General features: G+C 40.6%; 1 protein-coding gene across 17 annotated transcripts in view; it reads right to left on the bottom strand.

Moving 5' to 3' along the window:
• ryr2a (ryanodine receptor 2a (cardiac)) overlaps nt 1-14,830 on the bottom strand; it is a 175,526-nt gene that overhangs the window by 46,708 nt on the left and 113,988 nt on the right. For all 17 annotated transcript variants that reach the window (XM_054759480.1, XM_054759448.1, XM_054759466.1 and 14 more), the window contains 12 exons: nt 14,197-14,257; nt 11,010-11,248; nt 10,744-10,825; nt 9,638-9,768; nt 7,980-8,107; nt 7,578-7,770; nt 5,899-5,981; nt 3,865-4,022; nt 3,659-3,746; nt 3,251-3,343; nt 1,811-1,981; nt 1,627-1,686 (listed from right to left, as the gene is read on the bottom strand). In XM_054759480.1, coding sequence (XP_054615455.1) covers nt 1,627-1,686; nt 1,811-1,981; nt 3,251-3,343; nt 3,659-3,746; nt 3,865-4,022; nt 5,899-5,981; nt 7,578-7,770; nt 7,980-8,107; nt 9,638-9,768; nt 10,744-10,825; nt 11,010-11,248; nt 14,197-14,257 — 1,487 coding nt within the window. The remainder of the gene's footprint in view (nt 1-1,626; nt 1,687-1,810; nt 1,982-3,250; nt 3,344-3,658; nt 3,747-3,864; nt 4,023-5,898; nt 5,982-7,577; nt 7,771-7,979; nt 8,108-9,637; nt 9,769-10,743; nt 10,826-11,009; nt 11,249-14,196; nt 14,258-14,830) is intronic.

The following is a 14,830-nucleotide window of genomic DNA, read 5'->3' as shown; positions in this document are numbered from 1 at the left end:
GAGTTTTAAAGAGTATGGAGTGATTTTTGGTCAAGGACAAATGTTGCTTTATTCAATATTGAGGTATTTCTCTCCACCTTATGTTGTATATTTTTAATATGACCTTTCCAGCTATTTTTTTCATCTGTTATGATCCCCCCAAAATTGATTTTCATTCACCCTTTCAATGTCCCCACCGTCAATTTGTATTTGCGGGTCCTTTCTGCTATTACCAAATAGCATTATTTTAGTTTTACTTAGGTTCAAGGATAATCTATTTTTATCAAGCCATCATTTTAATATGATCAATTAATCTGTGACTTTTTAAATTTATTATTGTGTGCTTTCCCCAGAACAAGAAGCAGTAGTATCATCTGCAAATAACTTTAAGTCTTTCGTCACTTTACAGATGTCATTAATATACAACTTGAACAGTTTGGTCCCAATATTGAGCCCTGGGGGACCCCACGCGTAATATTTAAACTTGCAGATATGAATTCTCCTAGCCTCACATATTGCTTACTGTTAGCTAGGTAGCTTTTGACCCAATTCAAAACTAACTCTCTGATTCCGTACCTTTCTAATTTGGTAATTAGGATGTTGTGATTAATTGTATCAAAAGCTTCTGTCAGATCCATAAATACTGCAGCTGCACACTTTCTGTGCTCGATAGAGTTGGTAATTTCCTCAGTAATTTCGATCAGTGCCATCCACGGAGGTTGAAATGTTAGCGCTGTATCCGTATTGGCTATCCGCAAGTATCAAGTAAATGGCTTATTTTCTATTATTACATCAACTGTATTGAGTAATATGAGTGTAAAAGTGACTATTGGGTGTTATTTCATGCATAAAGGGTTCTAATAATGTTAAAAAACGTATTTAGAAGGTCAGAGACCGGTTTTCTATGCTCTAACTATGAAAATATTCTATTTATAAGTAAGGAATCCTAATTCGTGGCAATTCACGTTCAGGTCTGGAAGTGTACTGATTACTGTACTATTTATGGCGCCCCCCCCCCCCTACGGGTGGGCTTCAAAATGCTTTCTGTAGGTATCGTCAAAGATTTTGTTCTTCCAAAATTACGGGTGTCTTAGATAATCGACCATTTCACGATTCGGAGGCGTCTGATTTGAGTATCAATCTTGCCATCAAATTGTATGAAAATGTCACGTGATCAAGATTGTACCACACTGACAACATAGGGGTGCCCGCACATTTTTACATAGAATGTCTTTGTTTTTGTTATATATTTCATACATATAGTCGTCGTCTATTCTGATACAAAATCAGCCTAGTTTGAGTTAATAAAGAATTGAAAATGATGTGTTTAACTTTAAGCAGAAACCTATACTTACCACGTATTAACAAAATCACCTGCTTCAGCTGCACAAGCCAAAGGAGCTGAGGTGAGTGTTGCACACCTACCATGTTTATCTGAGTGTTTTGGACTTTTTCTTTCAGGTGGAAAAAGTCACAAATGAGATTTAATTATTTGTAATCCTGAACTGTGCTAAAAAAAATAACATTTGACTATCAATCGACAAAATCTAACAAATCAGATATGACGATGGAAATACTTCATCAATTCTAGATCTAGCTAGAACGCCTAGCTAACTTACAGCGAATCCCTGTTGTGAGTATTTGTACCTTTCCCTGTAGATGCAGGTTGTTTTTGATGACTTCACGGACCTCATCCTCAGTATCTTTCTGTGAACAAAAGATAAGGCATTGTTTAACACTGCACGTCAATACACCCTTTGATTCAAAATGTGGTGCATTTTATAGCAAGCACAAAGCTAAATATGAAATAAAGAACAACTTATTTTACTACCTGATTGAATCGGTTCTTCGCAAGCGCAATCAGCTCTTGTTCACCAGGAGCACAAACGTTGAGTCCAACAGGCAGCAGACGCTTCAGGGTTGCCACAATCAAACTGGTCTGCATTGAATATCGGTCCCCTTTTCTCCTCAGCTTCTTCCTCTCCTGGTCTGAAACTATTCCCTGTGGTACAGGTTTAAGATTGAAGGACTACATACATACACAATTGGGACTGTAATGTATTCATTATTTACAGTGCCACAACCATTTCTAATTTTTCTCCAACACCAACAAATTGAACAAAAAAAAGCAAGTGAGTGAAGAAAAGCATTGCCTGTCTAACTTTTGGCTCTTTAGGGTCTTTAGGAGAAGCATTGAGTAAAGCGGATGCTGACGATAGTAAATCTGCAGGACTGGATTGAGTGCTGGGAAAAGTCCTGCGCAAACCAGCTCTCAGTGGTCCTTAATAGGAATTACAACCAGTTCCTGACACAAGCCATCATCCTATTCCGTCTTAAATCAGCTACCATCTTCACCATCCCCCAAAAAGCAACTGACAACTGCCTCAATGACTACAGACCAGACATTAACTTTTGTAGTCAATAAATGCTTTGAAAAACTTATGGTCAACTACATTAAAACCTGCCTCCCTACCGTCAACAAGCTTACGTTTGCCTACAGGGCTATCGGATCCACAGAAGACGCAGTAGAAATTGTGGTGGAAGACCAGAATATGCCTTATTTTCCCTTATTTGCCCCAAAAATTCCCTTACAGTTGTCCCTTGCTACATCGCAGTTTGAACATCGCGCCCTCAGTCCTTTGTGTTTTTTCAAAAATTAATGAATTTATAAATGATTGCTGTTTCGTGGTTGAATATGGTCTATTATTAGTTTAAAAAATCTGCATATTAAAGCAAATTTTACGTATTCATGGCCTAAATCAAGCATAAAAACGGCTAAATGAAGGAGAATACAAATATAAGGCATTCAAAAGACACAGTATCTGTGACTTTTGTGCACTTCTAAGAAGCGGGGCCTTGGAAGTGATGTATGGGACATCAGCTGGCTAGAGTTGACTGTTAGCTGAGTGCTAAGCAGCAGATGAGTAGAGAGTAGCCGGCAGCAGCTCCTGTGTGAATGTTCACTGCACGTGTGTTCTCTGCTTGTTAACAAAGCGATTGAAGTGCATTGTGGGTCTCTCCGTAACCATAAACAGCGGAGTAGAGTAGTATTCTACACTGCTCTCCGGGTCTCAGTAATGTTACGTTGATGAGACAATAGCCTCCAGGAAATACACTTTCAGTGCTAATGTGTGAGATCTTATCTTATTTATGTCTAAAATGGCTTATTTTTGTATTAGTATCTCTACTATATGGGGTAACACAAGTGTTATTTCATGTCTACAAGGCTGTAATAATATTTATAAGGTCATAAACAGGTTTTCTATCATACCTTTGACATCTTACACTTGGAATCGGAGATAAGGAAGGACATGTTGTGGATTTCATTCTGGACCACAAAATTCTGCTCCTCTCTTTTGAAGTTCTGCAGAGAAGGTACAGGACAAGATCTTGTGCACGGTTCAATGTGGCCAGGAAAATCATTTTGAAATTTGTGGTGAAAATTTGCTGTGAGACAGGTCAAAGTATGTGACATGATTGAATGACGACCTTATGTGAGGTGATTTAAGGCTTGTGTTTATGTAACGTATGTTTTGGTTGTTGTTGTTGATGATTGCCCGCAATTTGCAGAAGCGTCTATTTTGCGTCAAAAACCTCTGAACCAAATTCCACAAAAGTTTATGGACGGGTTAAAGTTGTTGTTGAAGTGTGTTTGGATTTTCCTAAGTGACTTTCATACATGAGACTTTGCCCAGAAGATGAAAACTTCAGCCACCATTCGGAACAGCACCTCAGCTTCTGGATTAGACTCTTTCAGCCATGTGGCCCTGTGAATATATTAAGGAGTTTAGTGTTATTTTTTAAAATTTGGAAGACTTTTCTCTTCTTAATACAATTTAGTACGTCCATTAATGTTGTTTCAGAAAAACACAAGAAGCACTTTACCTGTTGTAGTCGACAAACCGTATGAGGAGTGGATAAAAGGCATAAAGGTCTCTGACGAGCACAGAGAATTGGTCCATAATAAGAAGCTCAGTTTCAGACATCTCACCCCTCCCCTCCGCCTTGCTCTGTTCTTCGTCCATCAGCACAACTGCTGCTTTCTACAAATAAAAACATAATTAATATAAAAAACCAACAGGACCAAGCATGTTGTTGGCGACAGTAACCACTAATAGGTGTTGAATAAATGCTGAGATAAATGTTTTTTCTTCAGAAAAAATATTCTATACAAAAGACCCTGAGAAATGGAGGGTATGTTGGATAATTGGATTCATACTCCTTAACCGCTGCACAAAAAAGGGTGAAAATATGGCAGACCATGCACCCCTACAGTTTTATCCCCATAAGTTTGCGAATCACCATTACATGCGGTACACGCCTTTTGGAGACTGACAAGCAGATATCTGTAAAAGTTTAGCAAGATTGAGTGACAAACATGGCCGCCATCAATCAAAACACGCCGTAAATGTAATTTATAGTCGTGTGAATACTTAGCTAGAATTCAACGCCTCAGAAAAGGGAAGCAGTGCCCGGTCCATACTGTTTACATTGAGGATGGAGGCCTTGTGACCTCGACTGAGAACATAAACGGGTGGTAAAAGGAATACTTTAAGGCCCTTCTCAATCCCACTGACATACCTTCCATAAAGGAAGCAGAGTTTGCGAACACGAAGGCGGACAGGTCCATCACCGTGTTTGAGGAATCTGAGGTAGTCAAAAAAACCTCAAGGCTCTGGATGTTGAAGGACTGTTTTGGTTGACTAGTTTCTTAAACATTGTGTGGAAGTGGGGAATAGTACTCCTGGAATGGCAGACAGGAGTGGTGGTCCCCCTTTTGAAGAAGGGTGACCGGAGGGTGTGTTCCAACTATAGGGGGATCACCCTCCTCAGCTGCACTGGGAAAGTCTATTCCAGAGTGCTGGAGAGAAAGGTACGAGCGTTAGTCAAACCTCATCTACAGGAGGTGCAATGTGGTTGTCGTCCTGGTCGTGGAACACTGGACCAGCTCTCTATCCTTGCAAGGGTACTGGAAAGTGCATGGGAGTTTGCCCAACCAGTCTACATGTGGTTTGTGGACTTGGAAAAGGCACCGTGTCCCTCGTGGTGTCCTGTGGGGGGGTGCTCTGGGAGTAAGGGGTTAGTGGCATGCTACTAGGTGCCATTCGGTCCTCGTTCAACCAAAGCAGGAGCCTGCAGTAAGTTCAGCCTGTTCCCTGTGAATGCTGGCTTCTGCCAAGGCTGCCCTCTGTAAACGATTTTCTTCATAACTTTTACAGACAGAATTTATAGGTTCAGCCAAGGTGTCAAGGCGGTCCAGTCTGGGGGTCTTAGGATCTCATCTTTGCTATTCGCAGATGATGAGGTCCTGATGGCCTCATCAGGCTGTGAAGCTTCTGGAATGAGACTCAGCACCTACAAATCTGAGGCTCTCAGTTGGAAAAGGTGGATTGCATCCATCTCGTATCTCAGGGTCTTGCTCACGAGTGAGGGAAGGTTGGAGCGAGAGGTCGACCCGCGGATCGGATCGCTGTACAGGACCGTCGTGGTGAAGAGAGAGCTGAGCCGGAGGGCAAAGCTCTCAATTTACCGGTCGATCTACTGTATGTTCCCACCCTCACCTATGGTCATGAGCTTTAAGTCCTGACCAAAAGAACAAGATTGTCGATACAAGAGACCAAAAGGAGTTTCCTACGTAGGGTGGTTGGACTCACCCTAGGAGGTGAGGAGCTCAGTCAACTGAGAGGAGCTCAGAGTAGAGCTACTGCTCCTTCACATCAATAGGAGCCAGCTGAGATGGCTCTGGCTACTCGTCCCTCCCTGGTGAGGTGTTGCGGGCATGCCCAGCCAGGAGGAGGCCCCGGGGCAGACCTAGGACACGCTGGGGGGATTATGTCTCACAGCTAGCCTAGGAATGCCTTGGTGTCCTCATGCAAGGGGACTACTAACAGTGTACAGTGGACAATAACAAACACTCACTTTTCTGAGTTTCTTCATCAGAGGCAGAAAGTGGGTCTTGAGCAACGGGGCTTTTGCCTTGTTGATGATTGGCAGAGAAAAGACTGGAGGAAAGAGAGAGAGGTTTTGTTTTTGGTTTAGTGGAGCTAAAACATGGTCTATGTTGCGGTATTTTGATGTTATTTTAAAGGTGCAGTGTTAACCTTTGACATTAGACTTTTATATTTTGTATGCACAGTTTTTGTATTTTCTATTTTCAGTTCTCTTTTAGGACTACTTTATACTTTTAATTCCTGCCAATTGCCTGATGCGTAAAAATACTGAATGCAGCACTATAGTGTATAGTGTATAGTGTATAGTATATAGTATAGTGTAGATATATTCATACAATGATTGATTCTGTTTCGGAATGAACGTGATATGTTGGAAAAAATATTCAAGAAATGATTAAGAATCTCAAGTTTTAAATATAATTGTATACCACAGTGCAAGGAAGTAAGCACAAACGGAAAAATGTTTAAACAGATAAATATCTAAATAGATACTTTATAAATCTTTCATCTGTTATTTGACTTTTCAGACATAGACTAATGCTATACATTGTATCTTTGCAGCCATCTGCCATCTTTGGTTTGTTGGGGTTCAGGAGATCGATTTAGAAGTTCCCACATGTGAAAATTACTGGTTAATTTTCATCCAGTTTTCAAACATTGATACAATTGACTTAGGTGTCCTGTATATACAGCCAACAAACACATTTTTGTTTGAAATGAATTAATATGAATTAAAAGATGAATTAAAAGATGTTTTCTTTATGGTTAACCCTTATGCATAGCACTATATACCCATCCATCCCTATCACTCGAAACAGTGATGATTTCATGACATTCTTTGACAAAAAAAATTGCCACTATTAGACACTAAATACAGTAAACCACCTCCCCTCATCAACTGATATACATCCCTCCAACACAGTGGCCATAGTGCAAATGGTGATGACTGCCACACACCTGAACTAGCCTTTAAAACCTCCGATCTTGTCCTTTCGATCACTACCCAAAGCTCATGACCACAGGTGAGGATAGGAACGTGTAGATCGACCGGTAAATTGAGAGCGATGCCTTTCGGTTCAGCTCCCTCTTCACCACAACGGACCGATGCAGAGTCCGCATCACTGCAGACGCATCACCAATCCGCCTGTCAATCTCGCATTCCATCCTTCCCTCACTCGTGAACAACTCGCCTTTTTGCTAAAGCATATACTGTAGTTAGACTCACCTCTTTCTCCTAAGACACCTCCCTGTCCCTTGGACTGAGATAAAGACTCTTGTTTTCTCACTTGATCTACCATCTAACCCGCTACTCTAGTTTTTTCTTGACTAACCCAACCGGTCGAGACAGACGGCCTCCCCACAGAGCCTGGGTTCTGTTCAAGGTTTCTTCCTCAGAGTGAGATTTTCCTTGCCTCCGGTGTCAAGTGCTTGCTCATGTGGGGTTCCGTTGGTTTCTCTTTTTATTTATGAGGAGTAACTTGAGATAGCTTTTGTTGTGATTTGAAGCTATATAAATAACATTGAATTGAATTGAACCCTTCAAACTACAAAACAGAAATAACAATTATTTGTCTAAATGTAATAAACACATCTGTCTGTCTGATGCACAGCAAAGGACGTATGTACATGGTGTGTCTTCAGGTTTACCAGCGAGTCTTTTCATCCAAGCCCCCTCGTCAATCCCCAAGTTGTTGTAGATGATCTTTAAGATGTTTCCGAGCAACATGTTCATATGTTCAGAAGTCACAGATGTGCAGCAGCTGTCAGCACTGTCTGGGTTGTTCTCTGGTCCGTGTTCCCACCAGTGAGACATGTAGCTGCACAAAACTGGTAAAACCACCTGTATGAATATACCAAAATGTAAAAATATAAATAAATTTACAAGCAGGAGAGAAAGTGCGAAGAAAAATGTAACAGCCTAGATTTGGACAGCTTTCTCTATTCACACTGACTGACTGACTGTTCCTTCACCCTCCCTTTGAAGCTAAATTGTTGCCATTAAGTTGTAACTGAAAAAAAATAAATTCTAAGTCAACACTGGCAGCATACCTCCATGATATGGGGCATTTGAGTGTATTTCATGCCAGATTCTGCCACCTCCATGATCTCATCCAGAGACTTCTCCAAATTTGGAATCATTGGACAAACATCTACAACCTGTCCTGGAAGACCAAGAGCTGGAATAGAGGAACAACAGTAAAGAAAATAAGAAATATATATATACACAAAAAGAATATGCATCCATTTTCTGTTCAAGGTCACAGTAAGCTGGAGACTATCCCAACTATCTTTGGGCGAAAGGCACCGATCACAGGGCATATACTGTGGAAGGTATTCACATTCACAATGTCACTGACTATTAGAATTTGAAGCACATAAGTTGGTAGAACAAACCTTTTTAAGACAACTAGGGAAAACGCAAGCAATATCAACTAAATTACTGTTACCAAGAAGGAAACCATAACATTTTTTTACTTTAATGACCCGAACATAACACAACCCTGAATATAAGATGGCTCCGCTTTTTAAAAATCTGTTTTTGGAAGCCTCCAGTTTGTGGACAACTTTTCTGACTGTGTGTATTTTTAAGCACATATTTCTGGGCGCTCCCTATCTATACAATATATCAGTGGTCCCCAACTGTTTTTGACCCACGGGCCGGCACAAAATGAATACAGACCCACCATCCACACAGTGCAAGCCTGGAGTTTGTTTTTCAGAGAGAAGATTGTTACGTCGCTCTTTGATGTGTATGATAAAAGGTAGTGTGCTACCATGAATTCGGTTCGAGCGGGTCGCCGCCCACAATAAACAACATACACATGCAAAAACTATGGGATTTGTAACTGTATATTATTTTTTAAATAGAATAATGGCCCATATTCCAAAATTGATATGAATTTACATAAAATTTGATGTAATTATTTACAAATGCTTTTTTTAAGTGTATTATTTTTTTTATAATTGCACCTGAAAGCTTCCCGTGGCCCAGTTTGGCCCTGCCCACGGACTGGTACCGGGCCGCTGCTTGGTAGTTGGGAACCCTGCAATAGATCACATTTCTTCGCCACTTGACAGTTGTGTCATGATCTGCTTCATTTCTCACCGTCATCTTAAGGTTATGTTTGCTAATTTTGAGACACATTTTTGATGGGGTCTGTGTTTGGTGCCATCTGCTCATTTGCGTGTCGAAATATTTAGACCCTGAATATGAGGACCCATCATTTTTCAAGGGACAAAATACTATCCTATAATCGAGTCAATACACTGTTAATTTTTATAGGTTTTCAATGCTCATTTCTGCCACCTCTGGTTGTTCCTGAGACATTTTCGTTGAATTGGTATCTATTTGAGTTTAATGCAAGATCAGTTAATGTATGTTCCAACTTTGAAAACAATCAAACAAACGGTTGTGACCACATGGGGCGCCACAGCGTCACACTATGAACATAAAGTAGTCTTTTGTACAGCCCAGTTGACAAATCTCGATATCGCACAACCCTCCCTTCCTATTTTAACCTGTCCTATGTCTTATGTATTGTCTTTTAAAACCTCCTTTCATATGTAAATATGCATTATATCCAGTGAGATATTTCACAGGAAACTGTTTCACTATAACGAGCCACTGAATGGACGATGAATTTATGACGCAATTTGGTGCATTTAAATTCCAGATAAAGTCCAAAAAATTGTTACTTAACCTGTACCTGTTCTGTCTTTTGCTCTTTGGCTGTTGTAGATTGAGACACTGTTGAACATGTTGATGTGAGGTTCAAGGAATGCAACTGGGAAGGCTGTTGTAAAAAAAGCCAAACACTTTCCTAATGCTGGACGATGCCTGGAGAAGACAAGATCAAATAACATTTGAATTAACATACAGTATGAATTAAAATTATTTCCCTCCAATGCATTGGAGGTTTTGCGTTTAACTAGGGGATTATGAATACTGGATGACTGAGTGCTTTTCGCACAGAATCCTCATGGTTGCACAACCAGATTAAAAGGACCGAGCAGCTGATTTCACCAGCAGACTCAGTTTTTCAGAGCAATTTTGTTTCTACGAAGGCTCAACCTGATCATCCAGTGCTCATGCAACTCCTTTGGAGGTAATTTAGAATTCATCAAGCTGTTTTTGGTATTTCTGCAGTTAAGGTAAATTTCACAAGTTCCACCCATCCATCCATCTACTTCCGCTTTTTCAAGGTAGGGTCGTAAGGGCAGCAGCCGAAGACGAGAGGCCCAGACTTCCCTATCCCCGCCTCCTTCGTCCAACACCTTCAGGTGCCTCCCAAGGCCAGTTGAGAGACATAGTCTCCCCGACGTGTCCTGGGTCATCCCTGAGGACTCCTACTCATCGTCAGATGAGCCCTGAACACCTCCTCAGGGAGGCGTCCGCAAGGCAATCCGAACAGATGCTCGAGCCACCTCATCAGGCTCCTTTCAATGCGGAGGAGCACCGGTTCTAGTCCAAGTTTCTCCCGGATGACAGTGCTTCTTACTTTATCTTTAAAGGAGAGCCCAGCAACCCTACGGAGAAAACTCATTTCGGCTGTTTGTGTATTCCTTTCGGTCACTACCCAAAGCTCATGACAATAGGTGAGGGGAGGAATGTAGAGCGACAAATTGAGAGATTTGCCTTCAGCTCAGCTGCCTCTTCACCACGACGGACCGATGCAGAGTCGGCATCACTGCCGACGCTGCAACAATCCACCTGTCGATCTCTAGTTCCATCTTTCCGTCACTCGTGAACAAGACGCCAAGGTACTTAAACTCCTCCTTGTTAAACAGATACATTAACATGACATACACATACTTTTCCACATAGATGCTTTCATTGGTTCCCAGAAAGTGAAGGCTTCTCAGGATTCTGTAGCAGGAAACTTGGACATCATCCACTGAGAAAGAAAACCAGATACACCAAATTAGGATTCTTGGGTATTGAATTATAGATAGTATATTAACATGTTTGAAATAAAAGTACAAACCAAACTAAATTAAACTAATCATTGCCATCTCAGTCAAATGTGATATGAGTGAAACAAAAAAAGTAATACTGTATGTGTACAAGTATATACGCACATATTAAATCTTCTCCAAAAGTGTTCTGTCCAATGTGTTCAAATAAAGAAGACAGGATCGGAAGCAGGCCAAAGGTGGTATAGTTGATGATCTGGGTGGCACCTCGGGGCTGCTCTCGACTGTGTGTAAATTGGCCAAGCTTCAGGTTCTCTTGAGTCTTCTCCAGATCCTCTGCTGCACTGGCAAAGTATGACCTCAGTGCTGCCTTGACTGACTCCAATCCTGTCTTCATCACAGTCCTGATAGAAGATTAGACTTTGTTCAGCCTTGTCATTATTATTACTTTTTTTTGCTACTTACAGAAAATATTGAAGGAATAACAAACAAAAACAATTTTCAGAAATAAAGACGGTACGATTTTGAATCCTAATAAGGAACTACATGTAATAAAATCCTACATAAGGCTAAAAAATGATTCTGATGACAGACGTATGAAGCATATTATGTGAGTGTGGTATTTTCTGTATTTTATTTCAGCCAGACCCCAGATTCTTTTCTTCAATGATTCAGCATTCATTTCAGCCTCATTATATAGCCAATGTGGTATTTCGCTCAACATTTTCACATCAACTTTATTAAGACTATTTTTTAATGTGGAAACAGGGGGAAACAGGAAACCTATGCTAATTACTGCAGGAACAGCTGACACACTGGGTAAGCCTATACTCGCCAGACACACATCAGAAGAGTACGTTTATTCGTTACGTACGTCAGGTGATAAATCGGGGATTGAGGAAGCCCACGCTCATGACACCATGTTAATTGTGTTATTTCCACCGTGAAAAATAACATTGAAAGTCATGTTTCCTGTGTTAGATGTGTACTCGAATATTGAAATATTTAAATTTTTTACAAAAATCGGTAGTTCGTCCAGGTGTGGAGGAGGTGGCGCTACTGACATCTACACCAGATGGTCCTACGTGGTGCTTTACGTTGACGCCAATGCTGTCCCAACTGTCATGGTCCAGTTCTGGATTAATTGCTGTTGTTTGTTATATATATTTATTATATTATGCCCGCTCTTTGTGTTGAAGCTTGTTAATGTTTCCTGAAGAAACCATCGGCAGACTTTATGGGACACGAGGCAGATGGAAATAAAGTAAAAAACCTGACATTCGGCTGCGGAAAAGCGACAGTAAGTCACATTTCTCCTGCTAATATTCTCAATAGTAACCAGCCTAGTGCTGGCGCTAATGCAATGCTAATTCCTAGACTAACCTGTTGTAGCTATCACTGCCAGTAAAACATCATACACCTAACAACACAGTATTAGTGTTGTGTTATTATTGTTGCGAATATGCCACTTTCTGTGCGCCAGTTCATGGCTGTGCTGTGTTGTGTTGTAGACCTGCCAAGGTGACAGTAAGTAAATCCATGTTTTTGTGGTAGATATATTCCAACAAACTTAGAATATGTGTTTCCATGTCAAATTTCAAAGCATACAAGCTAAACAGTCATCAGTTTTCCTTAATCACTGCTCACTGGTCTTGTCTACATATATCTCTGTGGCAATCACTGCAAGCAAAACAATCATGTTTATTATTATTATTTATGTGTTTTTGTGTATCATATCAGATGACAGTCTCCCGCTGTCAACTGGTGTAGGCACATTCACATCGCCTTGACGATTGTTATTGGCTGCCTGGTCTTCAGACTCGTCAGAGTCTGTGCCCATGTCGCTCTTCAAGATATGCCTCAAATCTGTATGGTCTGATGGCCAGCGCTCCCGCAAACACTCCTTCATTTTGTTCTACTAGAAAAAAGTCTTCAATTACCAAAGAACAGTCTGAAATGTCAGAAAATAGCTCTCTTTCCTCGATCTGCTGTGCCTTCATGGCTGGAGTGACCTCCGAAAGGGTTCAGGGTGCGACGTCCTAACCAAGACGGTGGTGGTTCAGTAAGTCGCTGTGGGCCGTGTCAAAATAACCACTTCATTTCACTCGATCATGTGTTTACCTAGGTGTTTTATCTATATGTTTCATTAAGAGAGTACAGTGTTCCCTCGCTACACTGTGGTTCACATTTCGCGGCCTTGTAAGTACGTGGATTTTTTTAGTGCAATTTTAGTGCTTTTTTTTTTTTACAGCGTATGAGCGCCCATTGTCTTCTGCGTCCTGATTGGATGCAGACCATTGTCAATCAATCTCCTTTGTGCCGCACTGCTGTGTGTCCTGTTGTGTGATCGCTAGCAAACAGCTTGCCGTGACTCTGAACACAGAATGTTTGCAAGTTTTCTCCCCGCCAAAATCCACAATGTTGACAAAATGTTCTGCACCCAAGAGGCAGAGGAAGCCAAACATCGCACAAAAAGTTGGACTTCTCGACATGCTTACGGTTTGTTACATAAAGGAGGAGCAAAATTGCAACAACTGACGACTGCAGCAGTATGTTTTAACAAGGATCCAAAAACGCTACAGCGGAGCAGCGCCAGGGTGAAGAGGAACGGTCAGATGAGTGAAATACGCGTGAGTCACTATTAAGAATTTCTTGTGTCTAACCTTGTAGGTTTGTCATTAAAATTCAAACGAAGGTTTGAACTTTGAGAGTGTTTAAACAAGAGAGAAATGTGAGAAAATGTTAATGTCTGTCTGAGAAAAGTGTATAAAGGGTATGGTGAGGGGTTTTACAGCCTTAAAACATATAATTGCAAAACAAATATGCTGGCTGCTTCGCGGGTTTCACTTATTGCGGCCTATTTTGAGAACCTAACCTCCAGAGATAAATGAGGGAACACTGTACTTTCATTTTGTTATTGTTTTTTTCGAACTGTTTTTGGTGTCATGAGCACTTTACCGAGACATTATGGGCATTCTGTTTGTGGAAACAGTTTGAGGATTGCCAGTTTCTGTTCCAATATGATTGAGCCCCAATGCACAGAGGAAGGTCTTCAAAGGAGAGAAGACACTATTACGCAGCTACAGAGCGGACCATGTGTCCGTACAGTATGTGCTACCATTTTTTCTTTTACAGCTGCCCCAATACTTTCATTGCCAAAGAGTATATTGTGTAACTTTTCATGTAAATGCCTGAATTATATTAATTCACTTGTAAAAAAATAAGTGACTATATTTCTGTATGACAATGTAGCATTAGAACAGTATTCCTATCCAGAGTGATAACACATTATGTGTTGTTGTGCAGAAATCTCTCAAATGCACACTCTCATATCCCACACAATATCCCTTACCTGGCATCCAGACTTTGCCCAAGTATCTGCAAACAGTTGACAATGGATGTGGCGTTGTTACCTGTGAAAGGAGAAAAGATGTCCTGATGAAAAACTAATTTTGAGATAATGGATTTGAGAAGTCAAGTCACCAAACACAATGAACAATCGAAATATATATGACATGCTCTCCAAAGATCTTTCCAAGCATTGTATTCTAAGTATACTTTGAAATTGTTAGTCGTAGGTGACTAGGAAATTTCATGTAATTGTTACATTATTGTGATATATTGATGATTAAATGAATTACATTTGGTCTTTTCCTGAGTAATAGTTTAATATTGGGAAAAAAGGACACAAAACCCTGACGGGAATATCATGGTTTTATTGAGTGGCTCTGATATGAAGTGCAGAACAACCATGACAGCTAGATGCACTTAAATTTTGCCTGAGAATAGCAAATTCAATGGACATGCTTGTTATTTAGGGAGTAGGCTAGGTTAGGTAGTACTTTTATTAATCCCAAAGGAAATTGCAAGGTAGCCTGCTGCTCGCATACACATATAACATCCACACAACCTGTTGAACTGTAACATTCTCAAAGAGTTCAAGAGCAGAAAGTAGGAGTGTCACAAGACGACCAACTTACGAGATG

Source organism: Dunckerocampus dactyliophorus, chromosome 2 (genome assembly GCF_027744805.1).
Source record: "Dunckerocampus dactyliophorus isolate RoL2022-P2 chromosome 2, RoL_Ddac_1.1, whole genome shotgun sequence".
Classification (NCBI taxonomy): Eukaryota; Metazoa; Chordata; class Actinopteri; order Syngnathiformes; family Syngnathidae; genus Dunckerocampus; species Dunckerocampus dactyliophorus.
The sequence above is the reverse complement of the archived record's forward strand: the minus strand, read 5'-3'. Positions and strand labels throughout refer to the sequence as shown.